General features: G+C 42.7%; 1 protein-coding gene across 2 annotated transcripts; it reads left to right on the forward strand.

Annotated features, from left to right (window-relative positions):
• The first annotated feature begins 597 nt into the window (after positions 1 to 597).
• UGDH (UDP-glucose 6-dehydrogenase) lies at positions 598 to 22,720 on the forward strand. 2 transcript variants are annotated; one of them, XM_065405138.1, is made up of 11 exons: positions 598 to 759; positions 3,371 to 3,472; positions 5,031 to 5,231; positions 5,332 to 5,529; positions 5,945 to 6,092; positions 7,688 to 7,782; positions 11,875 to 12,005; positions 12,806 to 12,939; positions 18,941 to 19,032; positions 19,123 to 19,233; positions 22,610 to 22,720. In XM_065405138.1, the coding sequence occupies exons 1-11, from the start codon at positions 598 to 600 to the stop codon at positions 22,718 to 22,720; spliced, it is 1,485 nt and encodes a 494-aa protein (XP_065261210.1). The 2 variants fall into 2 exon arrangements, with proteins under 2 accessions (XP_065261210.1, XP_065261211.1); XM_065405139.1 differs by lacking the exon at positions 5,031 to 5,231.
• Positions 22,721 to 23,818: the final 1,098 nt, after the last annotated feature.

The raw sequence follows: 23,818 nt of genomic DNA on the forward strand, positions 1-23,818 counted from the left end.
TCCCAAAGACTTCAATGAGAGGTTGCTCAGTTCCAGACAGAATAGGAACTCTGGTGATTAATTTTGAGAATCGTTACTGTTTGGTTAGCAGTGAGTGGTTTATCATGATTTATCACTGTTGAAACTAACTAAAATTAAAATTAGACTGTGAAGTAAAACTATTATTAAAAGGGTAGACTCAATTTACACTTTAGACCATACAATATTAGTTTTTCTATTAAACAGGAATGATCTTTATGTTTGTCATATTTTTAGTTCCTCTTTTAAGATGGCTATGGAAAATACGTTAGCATTTTTCTAATGATCTATGTATGTCTCATTTCAAAGATGCTAGCAGAATTTCCCTAGCTAGTATAGCTAGGATTTAAGTCTAACTAGCTAATTTCAATGGCTGCTCAATTGGGATGCTCTTTTTATGATTATACTAATTATGTAAGGAAATGTTTCTGATAGTCTCCTGTTATGCTACCATAGTCAATCAGTGGCTTTTACTGTTTGAATTACTGTACAATGACCGTGCCTCTCTCTCTCTCTCTCTTTTTTTTTTTTATCTCGCTCTCTCTTTCCCCCTCTGTCCCTTTCTCCGCTAGAGCAACCATGTTTGAAATTAAGAAGATCTGCTGTATTGGTGCAGGCTATGTTGGTGGGCCAACATGTAGTGTCATTGCACATATGTGCCCTAAAATCAAGGTTACAGTTGTTGACGTTAATGAAGCTAGAATCAATGCCTGGAACTCTGATACACTTCCAATTTATGAGGTAAACTTGTGTTTATTATAGCATTTCTGTCTTTAATATAAAGTATTTGCCTCTGCTCATACAGTCCCCTCCCGCCCCCCGGCTCTCTTTGACTCCTAATGGCTGTTCTAGGAACATCAAAACTACATGCCTCATTGAAAAATAATGTTCCTTCAACAACTACACATTAAGCATGTGCGGTAAACAAGGGTTTGAAATGACCACTGGCCTCCATGAACTTAGTGCTGTCAGATGCTGGATCGTGTTTCAGAGATGACTTATTTAGGCCTTGTGCATCCTGGTCAGGAAAAAATATTTACTGTATCCAGTAAATCCTACAAAATCATGGTTCTTTTTGGGCCCTGTGTACACTACACTCTTATAGCTGAGTCAGCAGACCGAGTTATGACATTGTTTTTCCTTTGTTACAACACAGTTCCAATATGTAATGTGGATGGCAATCTGTGTCCCAGAGGGATGCTTTGGACCACTGTGGTTAGGTCACATCCACATTACAAATTGTAACCAAGTTGTAAGTCAGGGGACAGCCAGCCATATTGCAGTTATGTCTCCTGACTCTGTAACTGTAATGCAGCTGAGCTCCTAGAAGGGAGAGAACAATTTTCCTGGCTGGTGGAGACAGGGCCTAATTGTGCTATTCACACCTGTGCAAACAGGCCATCAACATTTAAGGAGGCAGTGAAGAATTCACCACTTTCTCCGTACACCATTGCAAATGGCTGTGAAATGGTGAATCAACCTTTCACCTAGCATACAAGTGATTTAGCAACATACAGGAAAATGAGAAACCATTGTGGGGCTCATTCTGCCACTCTTAAAGTGAGTAGTACCTCACTACACAAGCAGGCTTGCTGATTTTTGACTGGCATCAGGGTAGCAAAATCTGGTCCTATGCTAGTTGTTCACTGGAATCTGGTGTTCCTTAAAGTTAGGATTTTTGCTAGAGCTTTAGTCCTTCCTATAAGGAGTCAGCTTTTTTTAAACCTGAATGATACCCTGATGATCACCAGGGGTGCCAAGAGCTTTTCAACTCCTAACCAGTAATACTTCACATCTTTTTGTTTGTTTGTTTTTTTTTAGTTATAAAATCATTTTTCAGTAAGCACATACATTAATTTCAGCGTCAGAGATCTGTTGATATGTAACATTATCATTGCTTTTTACACTGCAAAAGGATTTCCATTGTCTTGTATACAAATTACCATTTTTAGCACTTGATATTTTACAGTTTTTGCTCATTAAAGAGTAGCTCTCGCCACCCCCCACTCCCCTGTGTTGTTATAAATAACAACATTGACATGAGATGTACTGACCCAGGGCTCAAGATGTACCTGCCCACACTTTTTAATGGGAAAAGCTAATGTTTTTGCTCAACTCTCAAAAGCAAGGAAAATAGAATTTTGCAAGGCTGCCTTACATTGTTCTTTTGGCCATAATAAGAGAGAAACTTGTTTCTTGTCTTCTGATATTCCCTCTGATTTTTACCCTTGCTGTAATATCAAATACATGACAAAGTTGGTCTGTTGACCTTTGTTTAAAAAAATCAAAACCATAGCCTTTGCTCTTGTTTCCAGAGCTTGGTTAAAATTTAACTAATGGTAAAATTTATAGCATTCGGATTAGTGAATAAGAATTGTGGAAAGAATTGAGTACAGATCTTAACATGGATGAGCAAATGTTTTGTTTTTTATTAAAACTTAAACTGTTTGAGCAAATTAAAACACAGCTAGTCTCTTCATACCAGAAGCACATCTGTTTCCCAGCAGGATATCTATTGCTTACAAAGAATACCCCAAAACTTGTAAGAATGAGTTCAGACATTTGCAATTTTTGACCCCCTGACACTTTGTGCTCCACCCCCTTCAACTACCATATAGGAAGATACAAGCTAATCCTTTGGTTTCTACATGAGCAGTCTTTGTACCTGAATCCCAGCAAAAATCACAGCTGGAATGTTAATCTTATTCATAATTGGGTTCTGGTGTTTGTTTGAAATGGCTCAGGTTCTGTGGTAATGATTTTCTACTTGAGTTAATTTTTTATTTCTGTTAGGTCAGATGTCTAGTAAACAGTGAGACAGCAAAAAATGTCTTTGTCTAGGTAAGGTGCAACTTCCTTCCCTTCCCCCAAACTGAACCTTTACCTTGACGCAGTTACTGAAAAAGGATCTTGTGTCATTCTTTTGATAGTACTTTTATAAGTAGGATTGAGTGAAATTCACAATTCTTTACTATTTTATTTAGAATAGTGGCTTTAGTTTCTGTCGAATAATTCAAACATTTTTGTATGAAGTCCTAATGCATGGAGTTTGTCCAGGTATATGAATAACCAGAGGCCCCATGCAAGTGGGGGGAGGCATTGGGGAAGCATCCCAATGCTATGTTTCTGTGTAAGAGAGGGCTATAATTAGTTTGTACTCAGTATGATCCTCTGTGAATCCACACAAGTTTTATTTTCTGACAGATTTGAAATAACTTTTAATAAAGATAAAATTAAAAAAAATTGAAAACAGAACCTTTGTTGTACTTAAAGTTGTGTGCTGCCTGTTTGAATATACTGTTACCTGTTTTAACCAAATTTTGATATTAAATACTTGCCTGTTTCTCCCTAGCCAGGGCTAAAAGAAGTGGTAGAGTCCTGCCGAGGAAAGAATCTCTTCTTTTCCACCAGTATTGACGATGCCATTAGAGAGGCTGATTTGGTATTTATTTCTGTAAGTAGTTTCTTTTGCACTTTGATATTTATTATCATATTGCTGTGCTCAAATGTGTGTGTGTGTGTGGGGGGGGGGGGGAGGGAATTCAATTTTTTTTTTTTACATGTCTTTTATTTTGTTTGAAGAGGTAATGTAGTTTTAGGAGGCATAACAGACTTGTGCTGCACTGTGCAGGTTTTACCAGGCAGGTATGCTTAGCTTGCAGTGAGGATGATAAAACTCTTAAATCTTCTTCCTTTGCTATTATTTATCTCTCTCTATCTGAAAAGCACCCAACAAACTTTTGGACTCTCTATATACAAATAATAAGCTTGTTACTTCACATAGCTGAGTATTTTCTGAAGACACAATACAAAATAAGCCCACAGTTTTGTAACTAGTGTGGACTTCTATTTGTAGCATTCCACTGAAGTTGATGGGACTCGTGCAGAAATAAGAGTCCATTAGCAGGTTTCATTGTAGGATTGGCAATGAAAATTGTATAATAATTATCTGGATATAAAGAGTCTTTAATTTTTTTTCAGTACTTTTTAAAATTCAGTTAATTAGTGGAGAGGAGAAGACTGCAGCATTTTTTTTGTGTTTAGATAGTCTCCTATAGTTTTTAATATTTCCACTCTCTTGAAACACTAGGAAACAGGTCCTATTAAACACAACACTTGTGGCATTTTGCAGTGTCAAAAGTCATGTACCTAGTTCCATATCCAAAGAACTACATAATAAGCTCTGGGGCTGCAGACCAGTTATTGTTCTATTCTTCAGGTACTTGACAGAGAGCTGTGATATTGGGAAGAGCCCTTGTTAATAAGCTCTCCTCCGTCCCCTGGGAGAATCTTCTGCATGAATCAGTAAAGTCTAATATTAATGCTATGAAATCACTGAGCCTGTAGATTGCCAGCTGAGTTCCTGTCCCTGGCTGGTAAAACATGCTGTGTTGTTGTGTTTTAATTTCAATATTCTTGCCTTCAGCTTGTAACTAGAAGGACCCTCTATGTTCAGTTAAGTGAAATATTGCCCTACATTGACACTCCCCCCCCACCCTACGCAAGTACAGCAATTTTCAGGAGCTCTGTGGCTGGTCTGCGCTTAGCTTTTCCAGTCAGATGGTTTTGGGGGGGTAGCCTCCCTACTATTAGCATCAGAGGAAGCCCTCAGAGTAGAGGGAAATAAGGGGGAATTGAATCTTTGCACGTATTGTAGCTTGAGTTGTGGAGAAGACTAGAAATAGCTCTTTGTGGGTATGGGGAAGCAATTTTGAATAAAGATTAGACTCTGCTGAAGCCTGCAGAGATGCTATGAATAATGTCCCTTGTGTAAATCCTATTTGATGATGAACAGAGCTTAGTGATATTTTTTTACAACTTAGAATGAGTAATTGATACGTCTGCTAGCTGTTTGTTGATCTGGCAGCCAGTTACTGGCTGAATCAGTAAAACAGAAACTTTCCTGTCCTTGGAGTGTAATCTCATGTATGCAGGAGTTCCAGTATCTTCAGACTTGTGAAAATTCTGTAAAGACTGTAATAACTTTTTCCTTCCCATGAATTTGTAACTAGGTTAACACCCCAACAAAGACCTATGGGATGGGAAAAGGCCGGGCAGCTGATCTGAAGTACATTGAAGCATGTGCTAGGCGGATTGTACAGAATTCAAATGGTTATAAGATTGTCACTGAGAAAAGCACAGTCCCAGTACGTGCAGCAGAGAGTATTCGTCGGATATTTGATGCCAATACAAAACCTAATTTGAATTTGCAGGTAAATATCTAGAAGTTACGGACTAAAGTGTCCCCTCCTTCTCCCCCCTCCCCCCAATTCCTTGTTTTACTTCAAACTTTATTTTCCTGTCTGTTTTCAGGTGTTGTCTAACCCAGAATTCCTAGCAGAAGGAACAGCTATCAAGGACCTAAAGAACCCAGACAGAGTGCTGATTGGTGGAGATGAGACTCCAGAGGGACAGAAGGCAGTCCGTGCGCTATGTGCTGTGTATGAGCACTGGGTTCCCAAAGAAAAAATCCTCACAACCAATACTTGGTCATCTGAGCTTTCCAAACTGGTTCGTATCAGTTATGGTGCTATGTCAATCAACAAATTAAATACAAAATATCAGCACTGATATTACTAAGAATAATCCTCCAAAAGCCATAGCAACTAGTTATTTGAATGCTTATAAGAGATTCCAGTGTTGCATATCAAAATTGTTTGTTCACAACTTACTAATAGGCTTTTCTGTATCAGAAAAGACCTTATCCCAAGTCAATTCTATTTTGGTAATGAAATCATACATATTGGAAACAGCAGAAAATGGTAACGTCAACCAAAAAACAAATCTTGTGTACACATTGAAGTAATCCCTTTTTTTTTATCTGTACCACACACAAAAAAACCAAACCACACCTCTCCATTGGCTTACAGACATCTTATTTACAGAAGGGAAAACCACCTCTGTGGTGTTTGTGTTTTATTTACAGGCAGCTAATGCTTTCCTTGCCCAGAGAATCAGCAGCATTAACTCAATCAGTGCTCTGTGTGAAGCTACAGGAGCTGATGTTGAAGAGGTAGCAAGAGCCATTGGAATGGACCAAAGAATAGGAAATAAGTTTCTGAAGGCCAGTGTTGGTAAATGAAGAATCTTTTTCTCTTTTTAGACTTGGTAGGAGAACTGTCTCTATCCAGCACAATAGCTCAACTGGAAACATTTAAAAATAAGCACTGGTATTCTGAAGTGACTGTTCATTGCACAACAGCTTACAAAAGACCTACTGTCGTGCTGTGGTTGATGTAGTGTTTTTTGGTGTTTAATGAAAGAGATTGAGGATTCAGATAATCCTCTTTAGAGTCTCACACTTCCGGTTGGCATGGACTAGCTAGGACACTGAGCATCCATCAGGGAAGAGAGGTTACAATTTCATCCTTCTAGAGCATTCCCTACTGGCTGGTTGATGGGTAGCTTTCTAGTCACTACATAGTCTGTCCACACTCTAGTCAGCAGGGTGAATTCAGTTATCCAGACTTTGGTATTGCAGACTGAGATCTGATATGGAAAGCTATCAGTATGCAAATTCTACAGATCCAGTCTGACTGGCCAAATATCCTGAGGCTCTGCCTTGGGGACAAGAAACTTCGTGGAGCATGTCCATTAGCTGGGTCAGTGGGAAAAGATGCAACCCTATTCACATGGCTACATCTCCATACTAAAAGTATTTAATTTTTAAAATTACTTTACCAAATGTTGTCTTTTCTACAAATGTTTATAATAGAGGAATGGCAAGTAGCAAAATCTGTTATCCAAATATACCCATTTTTCAGATACCTACCTCTCTGGCTTGGTAGCGGGGAGTCTGAGAGTTCTGGATCCTGCCACTCATTATCTTAACCCCCTCATCAGCTTTTTGTTCTTCTTTGACTCCTGACCATGATAGTGAGTGAGAATCCAGAACCCTTTTAAAACTAGTTTAAATCTAATCTCTGGGTAGTGGTCCTTAGGGGAAGAAGCAGCAGGTCTCTTGAGGTCAGTGGCAAAACTGACAGGATTTTAAGTCCTATTAGCTGCTAAAGTAAATAGGATTGAAGAACAAGATTTGGAAGAATCCTAGGAGTTTAGTTAAAAAGACTGGCAGCCCATCCCAGGAAAACTATTCTTGATATTTTGGTCAATAACTGCCAAACTTGGGGAGTGCCATTTTAAAGTGTCTGTGTTGTGGAGGGGCATAGATTTACTCTTCTCCCCACCTGACTCCCACCCTTGGCCCTTGAGCCCCTATACCCATCTCCTCCTAGGAGCCTCAGCCCTGGAGGGAGCCCCTTTACCATCCCCTCCCTACTAGTAAACCTCGCCCTCAGGACTGTCCCACTCCCCAGATGGTCCCTGGTGTTGAGAGGAGCCTCTGCGGTTTCGGAAGCCGGTAGATGGCATGGCAGAGTGCATGCAGAGGAGGATCCAGGTGCAGGCCACAGTGTGATCCCAGTTGTGATATGTGTGGCTGCTAGTTTCAAGATCAATGCACACACATGCACACAGCAAAAAAATCTGGCAAATTGCATCTCTTGACCAGCAACCAGCAAGAGTAGAGAAACTGGCCAGGCCTATCAAAAAGTGGCCTGCATTAGCTCCCCGGCATATGCCAGACATAAAGTGATTCCAAATATTGCTAAGTACACTAATCTTTTACTGATGAAGACCATCTGTTGAGTAACCATTTCCTTTCTTTCAGGATTTGGTGGTAGCTGTTTTCAGAAGGATGTTCTGAATTTAGTGTACCTTTGTGAGGCTCTGAACTTGCCTGAAGTAGCTCGCTATTGGCAACAGGTATGAGTCCATTCACTAGCGTAAAACTTATTCAAACAGGGCATGTCACTGTTACCTCTGTAATGAGCCAGTAATTCTTTGGCTTGCAACTTTTCAGCATTGTCTGCGGCAAATTATCGTTTATCCTTCAGTGTGATTGGAACTGAAAATAAAATATACCCTTAACTATAGAGGTAATAAATATTTATTAATAAGTACTTTGTATAGCACCTTCTACCCGAGGTTATTAGAATGCTTTACAAATGTAATAAATGAGAATTCAACACCCCTTCAGGGTGGGCATTACTAACCCTATATTAGACGGAGGGTGTAAATTCAAAGTGTGATTTCAGGCAGACCCATCCAGGCTAGCTTTAAGTGTGCTACCATGGCTAAGAATAGCAGTGTTGATGTGGTGGTTTAGAGTAACCCACGGTTCTGGGTGGGCTTGTACAGCCTGCACTGCCACAGAAACACTGCTGTTTTTAGCCATAGTGGCACAAGTAAAGCTAGTGTGGGTATGTCTAGTGGAACTGCAGTCACACCTCAGATTACAGTGTAGTTGTAACCCCTCTGTGCCTTAGGGTAAATGACTTGTCCAGCACAACATAGGAAGTTATAGAGCTGGGAACAGAACCCTGGTCTCCTGACTCCATGCCTGTTATTTAACCACAATCTATCCTTGTCTCAGTCCAGCATTAATGAAGGCAACTTATTTTAATACACTTTCAAATAACTCTAAAGTTTTTATAGAAAACCCACAAGAACCCATGTGCTGATTCCAACACTTTGCTGCTGATAACATTGTAAAGACCCTCACTAGCCAATTACTTGATTAAGCAAAAGACTAACGCATGGGCTGTCAGGTATCCATGTGGATAGTTCATTGTGTTATCATGTGAGCGAACAGTTTCTAGCTCAGCTACTAGTTGGGTGTGTGTGTGGTTGCTACAGAACATCACAGGTAAAGAAGGCATTGTCTTGTCATTATCCTGAGTACGAGAAACTGCAGGAGTTAACCACGTTAGCTGGATGATTTTAAGATGAGGAATAGCAATGAAATGGTTGGTTTCAGACTAGCAGCCATGTAGTCTGTATCCGCGAAAAGAACAGGAGTCCTTGTGGTACCTTAAAGACTAACAAATTTATTTGAGCATAAGCTTTCGTGGTCTAAAACCCACTTCATCGGATGCAGTGGAAAATACAGTAGATAGATAGAGATAGATATAGATTTTATATATATATACCGAGAACATGAAGCAATGGGTGTTACCATATACACTATAACGAGAGTGATCTGTTAAGGTGAGCTATTACCAGCAGGAGAGAGAAAAAACTTTTTGTAGTGGTAATCAAAATGGCCATTTCCAGCAGTTGACAAGAAGGTGTGAGGAGCAGTAGGGGGGGAAAATAAACATGGGAAATAGTTTTACTTTGTGTAATGAAATGGTTAACGCTCACCTGGGGCTTCAATTAACATTAAGTTGAGAAGAAAGGGACAAATTTACACTTATTGTTTCAGCCTGTCTGGCTCTAAGATCAAGACAAAACAATCAGGTTTCAGTGTGGTGAGTCTGACAAAGAAGGAATAAAAACTTTTAAAAAAAGTTTAGAGTTGCATTGGTACAAACTAAAGGTGTTACTTTAAACTGTTATGAACCTTCATGTGGACACTCTTACTTTGGTTTAAGGGCTGATCTACAAACTTTTTGTATGGCTTTAAATATATCTGTTTTAGAAACAGATGTAGGCCTGGTCTACACTAAAAAGGTAGGTCAACCCAGGGGGGCATGAAAAATCTGCAGCCCGGAGGAGCGTAGTTAAGCTGACCTAACCCTTGGGGTAGACAGCACTGGGTCAACATAAAAATTCTTCCATTGACCTAACTACCGCCTCTCGGGAAGGTGGATTATGTATTCCAATGGGAGCGTTTCATGTGTAGACAAGCCCATAGTGAGTGGAAGCCCCCTAGTGTGGTTGCATGCAGCTATACGAATAAAAGGTGTGGTTTATCTTGGTTTAACTTAAATTGATTAGGGACAGGTTTAAGCTACACCAAAATAAACTGCTCTTAATTTAATTTGTAAAAATAACAGGAGTACTTGTGGCACCTTAGAGACTAACAAATTTATTAGAGCATAAGCTTTCGTGGGCTACAACCCACTTCTTCCGAAGAAGTGGGTTGTAGCCCACGAAAGCTTATGCTCTAATAAATTTGTTAGTCTCTAAGGTGCCACAAGTACTCCTGTTATTTTTGCGGATACAGACTAACACGGCTGCTACTCTGAAATTTAATTTGTGTCCACATAGTTGTTTGCATTGGTTTAATTAAATTGGTTTAAATAAGCCATACAAGATTGTGTGTAGACAAGGCTTTAGATTCTGGAGGATACAGTGAAGTCTGTAGCGATAAGGCCCAGATGAAATCTTTGAAGGTAGTTAGGCACTGAACTTCCATTGGGCCTAAAACATTAATCTTAAACCCTCCTCTTAAGTGCTTTTCTGCCACCTTGCCACCTTTTTTTCTTCCCCTGGGGCAAAGAGTGATTTACACACCACATATAGAAAACCAAATCAGTGCAAGTGATATTTTACTATTAACATCCATTTTCTGAGCAACTTATACCTGATGTGGGCCATATGCCACTGTTCATATCACTTCTAAGTGTAGTTTTGTTCGTTGCAATGAGAATATGCTCACGTTCAGAGTCACAGGGAAGGCTATTGCCTACATTATCTGAGGTATGTATGCCTTTGACCAAACAATCTCTGGAAAACCTGGCTTTCTTACTTGGTCATTGGAGGCAAAGGTCCAAAAAAGACTAGGGATCAAGAGCTAAAATGTTGGGGGAAGGGGGAAAAAACAGCAGTTCTAATACGGAGGTAGAGAGTAACCTACATATTGCCTCAAAGTCTTTCTCAAAGAGAAGTATTTTTATCATTAAAGTGCATCACTACCACTTACATCCATGCCAGTCTTTGTGCATTGACATATTACAGTATGCACTAAACGGGTACTAAAACTGCCTGACTGTTGTGTAAAATAGATGTACTACATAATATATATACACAAACCTAGAGGGAAGTGTAGTTTTTGCTGTAGTCTGCTGGCATAATGCCCTTATTTTCTAAGCTCATTTACTCCCTGAAATTTACCACAATGCTCACTCCTATTGTTGTTGCTTTCCATGTCTTGGCCTAAAATAGTGAGCTGGGGGGGGGGGAGGAGGAGGGTGTTGGGTGTTGGTTAAACTACATTGCACAGAAAGAAAAAGTAAAATGGATTATAAAAATGAAATCCACCATTAAGATCTGGGGAAAGCTTCCACACAATGGAGCAACACCCAGGGCCGGCTCCAGGCACCAGGCAACCAAGCACATGCTTGGGGCGGCGCCTGGTAAGGGGCGGCCAATCTTGGGGTGGCGGGGGGCAGCGCGGCGCAGCATTCCGCGGGGGGGGGGTGCTCCGGCGGCACGGCGCTCGGCGGGGGGGGCAGCGCAGGGCGCGGTGCTCGGGGGGGGGGGGTTCCGGCGGTGCTCAGCGCTGGGGGGGAGGGTTTCCGGCGGCGCTCGGCGGGGGGGGCGGCGCGAGGCGCGGCGCTTGGGGGGGGGTTCCGGCGGCGCGGAGCTCGGGGGCGGGGGGCGCTTTTTTTTGCTGCTTGGGGCAGCAAAAAAGTTAGAGCCGGCCCTGGCAACACCTAAAGTTGGGACAAAATTTTCCAAGATCCTTTCTTAAGTAAATGTTCACTGGATGTTTTACTAATGAGGACAGCAGAATTTGGTTCTTGGTAGCTTCTGAATGTTAAATCAATTGAAAACATCCACTGACTTCAATGGGATCAGGATTAAGACTGCTGTTACTGTTTTCTGTTACTGTGATTAAAAAAAGCTGGATCAGTCCTTCAATTACTCATATTTTACTTATTAAAAATAGAAATTGCAACCATGTTAATATTTAAAACATGTACATCTGCCTAAGTTCAGTTTTAACTAAGTGCTTTTATCAGGAGCAGAGGCTTAGCAGTGGCACTCTTTTCCCCAGTAACTATTAACGCTGCATTTCTTTGGTCAAGTGTAACCTCATTCATAACACCATATTCTGCATAATTGCAGGTGATAGACATGAATGATTACCAGAGAAGGAGATTTGCTTCCCGTATTATTGACAGCTTGTTTAACACGGTCACTGACAAGAAGATTGCTATTCTAGGATTTGCATTCAAAAAGGATACAGGAGATACAAGGTGACAAAATGCATGAAACTAATTAATGCTGTCATAAGGCATGCTGGAATGACTTATCTAATCTTGCACTCCATCTACACAGCTAAAACAACTGTGTAGATGGGGAAGAGGATCAAATAGATGCCCCTCAATTTCTTTTGGCTGAAATGTGTGTGTGTGGGGGGGCAGTGGCGACTGCTGCCCGGGGCTGCTCCGGCCCGCGACCTCTCCAGTTGCTGGCCGCAGAGCCAGCTGCTTGGGCAGCTCTGGGGTCAACCACGCTGGCCCCTGCAGAAGTCACGGAGGTTGCGGAAAGTCACGGAATCCATGACGGACATGGAGCCCTACTCGTAATTACTCAGAACCATAACGCAGGAGGTTTCTGCTGAGTCACCCTAAATTCAGATGCTAGAGTTCTGTATTCACAGGCAGGGAATCTACCACCCTGTTACACCCCATTGAGTGTGGTTTTTGGCCCCATTCAGACTACTTGGCCAAATTGCACATTAAATTGTGACTGAACTAGATGATAGTAATAGATTTAAAAATATTTTTTTTAAACACTGTAAATGAGGGCTTTCTTCTTTGGTGGCTGGGACTAAAATTTTGTTTTTAATCCTTTAAGCTACTCTCTTCTATTTTTATGTTTTTACTGATGATTTACTTTCCTGGGGCCATGTGTTATCACTGGAATTACATTCAATAATTTCAGTTTGAAAGCTTTGGTACTGCTCATTTTCTGAGTATTTGTTCATGTTGTTCTAAATAAATCTAAATGTTTGTCTGAAGACTTCCATTAACTGGCTGACTTATTTTCTTAGAGAGTCTTCCAGTATTTACATTAGCAAGTATTTAATGGATGAAGGAGCAAAACTCCATATATATGACCCTAAAGTACCAAGGGAACAGATCATCCTGGATCTCTCACACCCAGGTGTCTCAGAAGATGACCAAGGTGAGGGAATTTTGCTTCTCATAAATTCTATCTTTCTGCTGTGTGTCACCAGGCAGAATCCATCCAGTGCTCTTGAAATTGCTTTCAGTGTGGCAGAGATGGATGCTCAGTTAAATTATTAAATCAGGGGTTTGCCTCAGTTAAAAAGGCTCACTGTCAAGTTGGTTTTTTAACTTAATTCTTCATAGCTTCTAAAATGCTTGCATTTGTGAAAGTTACTTCTGTGCAAGTCTGTCCCCTTTGACACATTAATTTTAAAGCTGTGTAAAGAGTGTCTCCTTCAATTCAAAAAGAAGGTGGGAAAGGGGAGGGAGGGAGGAAGGAGACTACTGTCATTTGACCAGCTCCTTCTCCCCTTCCAGGTTCCTACCTGGTACCTGTTCAGTCTTGTGCCTGGCTAGTCTAGAAAAGAACTCATTATAATTTTCTGGAAGCTAATTCCATGGGCTCTTGGGGGTTGTAGTAAATCGCATCCACACTAGGAACACTTTATTATACTGGTATAGCTATACCAACAAAATGCTTCTAGTGTAGACTTGGTCTAAGTCTGTAATGCTATAATTCAAGAATGCCCTAACAGAAAATAAATAAAGAATAAAGAGAGGAGTGGAGGCACACAGAGACCCTGGTATTGGGTACAAGAGGAAATGGGGGGCACACAGAGACCCTGGCATGAAGAAGGAGGTGGGATGGTACACAGGGAGCTTATGAAGGAATGCATGGAGCCCCTGGTATGTGCAGTGAGCTCGGCCAACAGAAGCCATGTAGTGTTTACGCAGTATTAAATAGTAAATGTGCATGGAGTGTTTGAAAAGCATTGTGCTGCTATTATCACTACTCAGTATTGATTATTTTACAATGAGCTCGATCCATGTCTGGATCTAAGGGTATGTCTACACTACGAGAGTAGTTCGATTTCACTTAAATCGAATATGTGGAATCGATATTGCAAAGTCGAACGTGTGTGTCCACACTAAGGACAGTAATTCGACTTTGTGAGTCCACACTGGAAGCAGTGCACTGTGGGCAGCTATCCCACAGTTCCCGCAGTCCCCGCTGCCCATTGGAATTCTGGGTCGAGCCGCCAATGCCTTCTGGGTAGCAAAATATGTAGAGGGTGCTTTTGGGTAACTGTCGTCATCCGTCCGTCACTACCGCCCTCCCTCCCTCCCTGAAAGCGCCGGCGGGAAATCAGTTCGCGCACTTTTCTGGTCAGTGACAGCGCGGACGCCACAGCACTGCGAGCATGGAGCCCGCTGCTACCATCGCTGCAGTTGTGGCCGTTGTCAACGCTTTGCAGCTTATCATCCACCTTTCCCAGAGGCAGATGCAGATAAATCAGGCGAGGAGGCTACGGCACCGCGGTGAGGGCCTGAAGTCTGAGAGTAGCACAGGCCTGTCAGAAAGCACGGGACCCAGCGCCGAGGACATCACGGTGACAATGGGTCATGTGGATGTTGTGGAACGGCGATTCTGGGCCCGGGAAACAAGCACGGACTGGTGGGACCGCATAGTGCTGCAGGTCTGGGATGAATCCCAGTGGCTGTGAAACTTTCGCATGCGGAAGGGGACTTTCCTTGAACTTTGTGAGTTGCTGTCCCCTGCCCTGAAGCGCAATGACACCCGGATGCGAGCAGCCCTGACTGTCCAGAAGCGAGTGGCCATAGCCCTCTGGAAGCTTGCAACGCCGGACAGCTACCGGTCAGTTGCAAACCACTTTGGCGTGGGCAAATCTACCGTGGGGGTTGTTGTGATGCAAGTAGCCAACGCAATCGTTGAGGTACTGCTCTCAAAGGTAGTGACCCTGGGAAACGCGCAGGCCATCATAGATGGCTTGGCCGCGATGGGATTCCCAAACTGCGGTGGGGCTATAGATGGAACTCACATCCCTATCCTGGGACCGGACCACCAGGCCAGCCAGTACATTAACAGAAAGGGCTACTTTTCAATGGTGCTGCAAGCACTGGTGGACCATCGGGGACGTTTTACAAATATCAACGTTGGATGGCCTGGCAAGGTTCATGACGCTCGCGTTTTCAGAAACTCTGGTCTGTTTAGACGGCTGCAGGAAGGTATTTACTTCCCGGACCACAAAATAACTCTTGGGGATGTGGAGATGCCTACAGTGATCCTCGGGGACCCAGCCTACCCGCTAATGCCCTGGCTCATGAAGCCCTATACTGGCGCCCTGGACGCTGAAAAAGAACTGTTCAACTACCGGCTGAGCAAGTGCAGAATGGTGGTGGAGTGTGCTTTTGGCCGTCTCAAGGGGAGATGGAGAAGCTTACTGACTCGCTGTGATCTCAGCGAAACCAATATCCCCATTGTTATAGCAGCTTGCTGTGTGCTCCACAATCTCTGTGAGAGCAAGGGGGAGACCTTTATGGCGGGGTGGGAGGTTGAGGCAAATAGCCTGGCTTCTGATTACGCCCAGCCAGACAGCCGGGCGATTAGAAGAGCCCAGCGGGACGCGCTGTGCATCCGGGAGGCTTTGAAAGCTAGGTTCCAGAGTGAGCAGGGTAACCAGTGACTTTTAAGTTTCTGTACAGAGAAGCTGAACCTGCCCCCGTTTCTTTACCCAGTTAATGTTGACTATCCTCTCCAGTTACATACCCCCTTCACCCCCTTCCAAAAAAATAAGATCAGTTCTATTTTGTTAATGAACACCGTTGTCTTTATTACTGTTTTCGCGGGAATGTTTTAAACCTGGGACGCAGACTGTGGTGGGGAGCGGGTGTAGTGTACTGATGCAAATGACGCTTCTAAACTCCAGGAATGACAGGCTCCGCAGTGGTGGACTGGTTGTTTCAACGGAGCCTGCCAGCCCTCCTGATCGGGACTGCGTGTATGTGGGGGCTATGTGACTTTGTGGCAGGGGGAGGAGGGTTACAGATCCCCTGCTGCGTGGCTCTGTGATCCAGGATAAGGACCGCTGCATAAGATCTGTAACTGCCCTCCCCCGCCACAAAGTCACAGAGCAACCCCCGCCCCCAGAACATGAAAACCACCTCCCAGACTGACCAGGGTAACTAGTCACTGCACTGTGTATGTGCCCTGCTGCTGGACCTGCCCCCGCCTCTGTACCCTGCTAAAGGTGACTGTCCTGTCCAATTACCAACCCCCTTCCCCCCCTTCAGACAGACTCTCCTCCAAAAGAACATGATGGAAACAGTAATTAACAGAAACGTATATTTTATTAGCAACTACACATGAAACGGGGGGTTGAAACTTGGACGGGGGCTTGTGTGAGGCGGGAAGGAAAGGACTTGTCAAATTTTGGGGAATGAGAGCCTTCTAGTAGTAGAGCAGTCTGCAGGGGTGGAGTGAGAGTTTTCACGGACTCTGCCACCCCTCCTTCTTTGGACTTTGGGTGAGGGGGGTATGGGACTTGGTGGCGGAGGAGGGCGGTAAGAGATAGACTGCAGCGGGGCTCTGTCCTCCTGCCTCCGTTCCTGCAGAACATCCACAAGGCGCCGGAGCGTGTCCGTTTGCTCCCTCATTAGTCCAAGCAGCGTTTGAGTCGCCTGCTGGTCTTCCTGCCGCCACCTCTCCTCCCGTTCCATGTGTGAACGGTGCATTTGGGACAAGTTCTCCCTCCATTGGGTCTGCTGGGCTGCCTGGGCTCGGGAGCAGCCCATGAGTTCCGAGAACATGTCTTCCCGTGTCCTCTTCTTCCTCTGCCTAATCTGCGCTAGCCTCTGGGAGTGTGATGCCAGGCTGGGTTGGGAGACAGTCGCAGATGTGGCTGTGGGAATGGGAAAAAGGGAGTGAATTCCTCAGAAAGATAAATGTAGTTGTGAACAAAGAACATAGTCTTTCTCTGTGAACAAGACCATGCACTGCACCTATCACATGCGCACTCAGGACAAGGTCGAATTTTCGGCCCTCGCATTCAGTGCCTGGGGTCTTGCACTGCCGATCTGAGAAGCGGGGCAGGACACCGGAATTTGTGTAGCAGGCAGACATGGTAAGCCGTAGACTTGTGGCTGCTTACTACTTTAATAGTAGCACTGGCCACCTTTCACATTGAAAGCAATGCCAGTCTCTGCTGCCAGCAATCCGGCAAGCATGAACTCTGCCACTGTCCCACCCCCTCGCGGCTGTCCCAGGGAAAGATCCCTGTATGCTGCCCCTCTCCCGCCTCCACCGCGTGGCTGTAAACTGGCGGTTACAGTTCTGTAAAGGAACGGGCAAGCAGTCCCAATACTAACATTCCCCTACGTAATTCAAAGCAGGTCACCATGAGCGACATCACCCTGATGAGGATCTCAGACAGGGATAAAGAAAGAATGCTTCGGGAAAGCCTGCAAAGACCAGGGCCGTATGCCGCCATGCTCTGCAGGGCAATGATACCCGAGTACTTGATTGTCTCCTGGCGCGGAAACGTTTCCTACCACGGAGGACCCAATAAGGCCGCTCTCCCCAGGAACCTGATGCAAAGGTTTTCCAATTACCTCCAGGAGAGCTTCGTGGAGATGTCCCAGGAGGATTACTGCTCTATCCCCGGACATGTAGACCGCATTTTACTGTAGCTGCACTGGCAGGGACTAAACAGTAGAGCGGCTTGGGCAGAACAATCATGCAAAACCGGACATTGTTAGATTTTTTTTCAATAGTTGCACTGCCCAGGACTGAAACGTTAAGTGCCTAGGGCAAACTAATCATGAAAAACCCATTGTTGTTATTGTTCCAGTTCTGTTAAAAATAAATGTTTAGATGTTTAAAACACTTACTGCTTGATCCTTCCCCTGATTCTGTGTCCGGGTTAACGGCTGGGGACGGTTGGTAGGGGATCTCTGTAAGGGTGATGAAGAGATCCTGGCTGTCGGGGAAATCAGCGTTGTAAGCGCTGTCGACTGCCTCGTCCTCTTCTTCTCCTTCCTCATCTTCCCCGTCCGCTAACATGTCCGAGGAACCGGCCATGGACAATATCCCATCCTCAGAGTCCACGGTCAGTGGTGGGGTAGTGGTGGCGGCCGCACCTAGGATGGAATGCAGTGCCTCGTAGAAACGGGATGTCTGGGGCTGGGATCCGGAGCGTCCGTTTGCCTCTTTGGTCTTCTGGTAGCCTTGTCTCAGCTCCTTGATTTTCACGCGGCACTGCGTTGCATCCCGGCTGTATCCTCTCTCTGCCATGGCTTTAGAGATCTTCTCGTAGATCTTTGCATTCCGACTTTTGGAGTGCAGCTCGGAAAGCACAGACTCATCGCCCCACACAGCGATCAGATCCAAGACTTCCCGATCAGTCCATGCTGGGGCCCTCTTTCTATTAGATTGCACGGCCATCTCTGCTGGAGAGCTCTGCATCGTTGCCAGTGCTGCTGAGCTCGCCACGATGTCCAAACAGGAAATGAGATTCAAACTGCCCAGACAGGAAAAGGAATTCAAATTTTCCCGGGGCTTTTCCTGTGTGGCTGGTCAGAGCATGCGAGCTCGGACTGCTGTCCAGAGCGTCAACAGAGTGGTGCACTGTGGGATAGCTCCCGGAGCTATTAGCGTCGATTTCCATCCACACCTAGCCTAATTCGATATTGCCATTTCGAATTTACCGCTACTCCCCTCATTGGGGAGGAGTACAGAAGTTGAATTTAAGAGCCCTCTATGTCGAACTAAATAGCTTCGTGGTGTGGACGGGTGCAGGGTTAATTTGATGTAACGGCGCTAAATTCGACATAAACGCCTAGTGTAGACCAGGCCTAAGTATTGGACAATTACTTCTAATTCCTTAGTGAATCTGCAACAAAACTTTCAAACTTAAGTGCCTAACCTAGGCATTCAAGTAAGTGCCCTGACCTTATAGAGATGTTGTATACCCACTGCTGCTGTTGCCTTCAGAGGCTCTAGGACCTTTAGATAAGGGGAAAATGTTCAGGTGTTGTTGACATTGAAAGTTTGTGTTTGAGTAGGGCTCGCAGGGAAATTTTCCTATCAGGGAGTACACATCAGAATGCTGCCAGGAAATGGGGAAGCGTAATACTTCATTTTCCTTTTTTTGTTGCAGTGTCTCGTCTGGTCACTATTAGTAAAGATCCATATGAAGCCTGTGATGGCGCTCATGCCCTGGTTATCTGCACTGAGTGGGACATGTTTAAGGTAAAAAGATTTCTCCCCCCCCCCCCCCCCCTGTTTTTTAAAGGTAAGAGGAATTCTGACACTTATGCAAATTCTGTGGGTCATTTACAGGAACTGGATTATGAGCGCATTCACAAAAAAATGCTGAAACCAGCTTTCATCTTTGATGGTAGGAGAGTTCTAGATGATCTTCATAATGAGCTACAAGTCATAGGCTTCCAGGTAACTAGCTGTTTTTCCTTTTGGAGAAGTATGGTCGAATCACAAGAAGAATCTAGTATGTGAGTTTAATACCTTGCTTTAGAGTTAACCTGTAAAGGTCCTTTTATTAAGCCCATCACTGATTACACTTTTCCTACAATACAGCTCTGGTTGTAAACTGATATAGCTTTAAAATCCAAGCCACATCAGGCTGTTCCATCGACATTCAGTAACACAGACAAATTAGTTTACTAGACATAGGCTTTGTCTACACTAGAACTTTTGTCAGTCGGGTGTGAAAAAACACCCTCCAGGCAACACCCCCCCCGCCCCCCGACCAACATACGTTTCACTGACAAATGTGCCAGTGAGGACAGTGCTATGTCAGCGGTAGACGCTTTCCTGGCGTCATGGTTCCCGCCGCTCATTGGGGGTGGTTTAATTACCACACAGGAGACCTTACACCAGTGGTATAGATGTACAGCTGTAAGGCCCCTAGTGCAGACATGGCCATAGCTGGTATTCTGGCAGCATCAGAATGATGAATATTAAAATTTGACAGGTTTCAGAGTGGTGGTAGTGTTAGTCTGTATCAGCAAAAAGAACAAGGAGTACTTGTGGCACCTTAGAGACTAACAAATTTATTTGAGCATAAGCTTTCGTGGGCTAAAACCCACTTCATCGGATGCATGCAGTGGAAAATACAGTAGGAAGATAAACTTATGCTCAAATAAATTTGTTAGTCTCTAAGGTGCCATAAGTACTCCTTGTTCTTTTTATTAAAATTTGAGTGAATGATCTCCTGACACAAGTATTTCATCACTTCAAGGCTCAATAAATTCTGAATAAAACATAGAAACCAAATTAGGCAAGCGTTTATAGTGGAATGTTTCCTTTAGTAAATGCTGAAGTGTAAAATTATCCATCATTGAGGTCTTTATCTAGCACATTGCTATTTGGTCCACTTTATCATGTGGCTTGGAGAATCAACTATTGTTTTTGTGTGCCCAGCTGTAGTAGTTAGCTTTTCTAAGATAAGCAACAGATAAGTTCTTGTTCAAGAGGAGAAGATACACCTCTAATTATTCAATGTTTGGGTCTCTAATCTAGTCCACTCTTGAGCAGAATTATTTGGGCCTAATTCTCCTCTTACACCAGTGTAGATTGGGAACATTTATATTGAAGTCTATGGAATTAAATGGGTGTAAGTGAGAGGCAAATCAGGCTCACCATGTGGAAATGACGATGCCTGGTTTTTGTATACACAAGTTTCCTGATTAGTTTGTTTGGCTAGTTAAAACAAGTTTGAAACTCTTAGCCTTGCAGAGTTGCATTGTGTTTTTTTTGTTTGTTTGTTTGTTTAAAAGCCAAGCACCATTACTCATGTGTTTACAATAGGTCTGTCAAGCGATTAAAAAAAATTAATTGTGAGTAATCGCATTGTTAAACAATAATGGAATACCATTTAAATATTTTTGGATGTTTTCTACATTTTCAAATATATTGATTTCAATTAGAAAACAGAATACAAAGTGTACCGTGCTCACTTCGTTTATTTTTGATGACATATTTGCACTGTAAAAAACAAAAGAAATAGTATTTTTCAATTCACCTCATGCAAGTACTGTAGTGCAATCTCTTTATCATGAAAGTTGAACTTACAAATGTAGAATTATGTACATTGTTTTGTTTTTCAATGTAAAACTTTAGCACCCACAAGTCCACTCAGTCCTGCTTCAGCCAATCGCTCAGACAAACATCCTTGGTTACAATTTGCAGGAGATAATGCTGCCCGCTTCTTGTTTACAATGTCACCTGAAAGTGAGAACAGGCATTTGCATGGCGCTGTTGTAAATATCTTGCGACGCCGGCTACATGCCAGATGCACTAAAGATTCATATGTCCCTTCATCTTCAATCACCATTTCATAGGACATGCATCCATGCTGATGATGGGTTCTGCTCGATAACGAGCCAAAACAGAGCAGACCGATGCATGTTCATTTTCATCATCTGAGTCAGATGCCACTAGCAGAAAGTTGATTTTCTTTTTTGGTGGTTCAGGTTCTGTAGTTTCCGTATCTGAGTGTTTCTCTTTTAAGTCTTCTGAAAGCATGCTCCACACCTCATCCCTCTCAGATTTCTGAAGGCACTTCTGATTCTTCAACCTTGGGTCAAGTGCTGTGGCTATTTTTAGAAATCTCACATTGGTACCTTCTTTGCGTTTTGTCAAATCTACAGTGAAAGGGTTCTTAAAATGAATGTGTGCTGGGTCATCATCCGAGACTCCTATAACATGAAATATATGGCAGAATGCGGGTAAAACGGAGCAGGGGACATCCAATTCTCCCTCAAGGAGTTCAGTCACAAATTTAATTAACGCATTATTTTGTAATGAGCATCATCAGCATGGAAGCATGTCCTCTGGAATGGTGGCCGAAGCATGAAGGGGCATACAAATGTTTAGCATATCTGGCATATAAATACCTTGCAATGCTGGCTACAAAAGTGCCATGCGAACCCCTGTTCTCACTTTCAGGTGACATTCTAAATAAGAGGCAGGCAGCAGCATCTCCTGTAAATGTAAACAAACTTGTTTGTCTTCGTGATTGGCTGAACAAGAAGTAGGACTGAGTGGACTTGTAGGCTCTGAAGTTTTACGTTGTTTTGTTTTTGAGAGCAGTTATGTAACAACAAAAAAATCTGTATTTGTAAGTTGCACTTTCATGATAGAGATTGCACTATAGTACTTGTATGAGGTAATTGAAAAAACTATTTCTTTTGTTTATCATTTTACAGTGCAAATATTTGTAATAAAAATAATAATATAAAGTGAGCACTGTACACTTTGTATTCTGTGTTGTAATAAAAATCAATATCTTTGAAAATGTAGAAAAACATCCAAACATATAAATTTCAATTGGTATTCTATGGTTTAACAGTGCGATTAATCGCGATTAATTTTTTTGAGTTAATCAAGTGAGTTAACTGCGATTAATTGACAGCCCTAGTTTAAAATTAAGATTTGAAATAAATTTTAGCAACTCTTAAGCACCTATTTCATGTTCCTCCTGTAGGCAGTCTCATTGAAGTCAATGAACATTCACTTGCCTAGCATTAAGCACATACCTAAATATTTCCAGGATTGAGGCGTCTCTTTACTGTAACAATTCTTAAAGGGCTTGTTTTGCATGTGGAAAGTGAGAGATCAGTTTTAGTAGGCAAACTTCTTTTTTGAATTAGAAATACAACCACTTAATGTGGCTTTTATCCACTGAATGTATATAACAAGTTTAGGCAAAGCCCCCAAGTTTACTGGTTCATAGATTCCTCACAGGCTGACAAGATTCTTTTTGCACAAGCTTTACATAGTATATAAATTTTCTTTCCTCTTCCAGATTGAAACAATTGGGAAGAAAGTGTCCGCAAAAAGAATTCCTTTTGCTCCTTCATGTGAAATTCCAAAGTTCAGCCTGCAGGACCCACCTGTCAAAAAACCCAGAGTATAAGTTTTACTAGGTACGGAAGTATCACAATGGACCAGTGTGAATTTTTTTTAAGAAGATATTGTTCTTAAATTGTAAAACAATTTTACATTAGAAATGGTAGCCGTGTACCTGGTACATGTGAACCCAAATTTTCTAATCTCTCTATTTTTGAAATATTGTATTTTTTTTTTCCAGTTATTGAAGACTGTACAGGCCTGACTGTTTTAGTAATCAATTTTTTATGAACATTTACTTCAGACTGTGAACTTCTGTTTTTAGAAATATTCACAAGCTGCACTTTAAATTTTATAAACAACATAAAGGCCAAAAGTAATTAACAGAATTGTTCTTGCTTTATCCAGGAATACGTGGTGCTTAGTAATGTCATTGGCGTTGCTGAAGATTTTAATTTGACTCTGGGGTAATTTTGTTGTCTTAGATGCCTGATCTAACTCATGTGAAAATCAGTGGAAAGATTCTAATTGACTTTAATCAGAGTTGGATTGAGCCATTAAATAGAATATTGATCTGGTTTTAACAATGAGGCCCTGATCCTGATTGGGACCTCTGGGCACTGATGCAATATAAATGTTTAGTAATGTGTCAGGGAGCTAGATCCATGTCTGCCATTAATTCGGTGATAGTTCTGCAGTGGGTTTGCAACGACAGTCTGACCTACCAGCTATGTCCTTAATAATTCCTTGGTCTTGGCTCTATTATACATACCGTATAGCATCTGTTGTCAGTTGTAAATTATGGATTTAATTAGACTTTTGGGGCCAAATTTCTCCTCTGTTTCGGTGTTGCCACCCTACTGTCTTAAACAGAGAGAAGCATTTGGCTCTCCTGCTTTCTCCTCTTGCTCAGCACTGAGTAAAATAAATGTTTCCGTCCAAGATGATGGATACTCAGTGGTCCTTTTCTCCCCTTCCTGCTACCATATGCGAGCTGGAAACAGATGTTCTTCCCACTGAATCTGCAAGAATTTACCCATGACTCTTCATAAAGTAGTCAGCTTGCTACCTCACTCTGATTACCAGGAATAAGTCTTGTTTGTTTTGATATTTTTTCTGCTTTAATTTCTACTTTTCATTGTCCTGATAGGTCTGTGCTATTAAA

Source organism: Emys orbicularis, chromosome 5 (assembly GCF_028017835.1).
Source record: "Emys orbicularis isolate rEmyOrb1 chromosome 5, rEmyOrb1.hap1, whole genome shotgun sequence".
Taxonomy (NCBI): Eukaryota; Metazoa; Chordata; order Testudines; family Emydidae; genus Emys; species Emys orbicularis.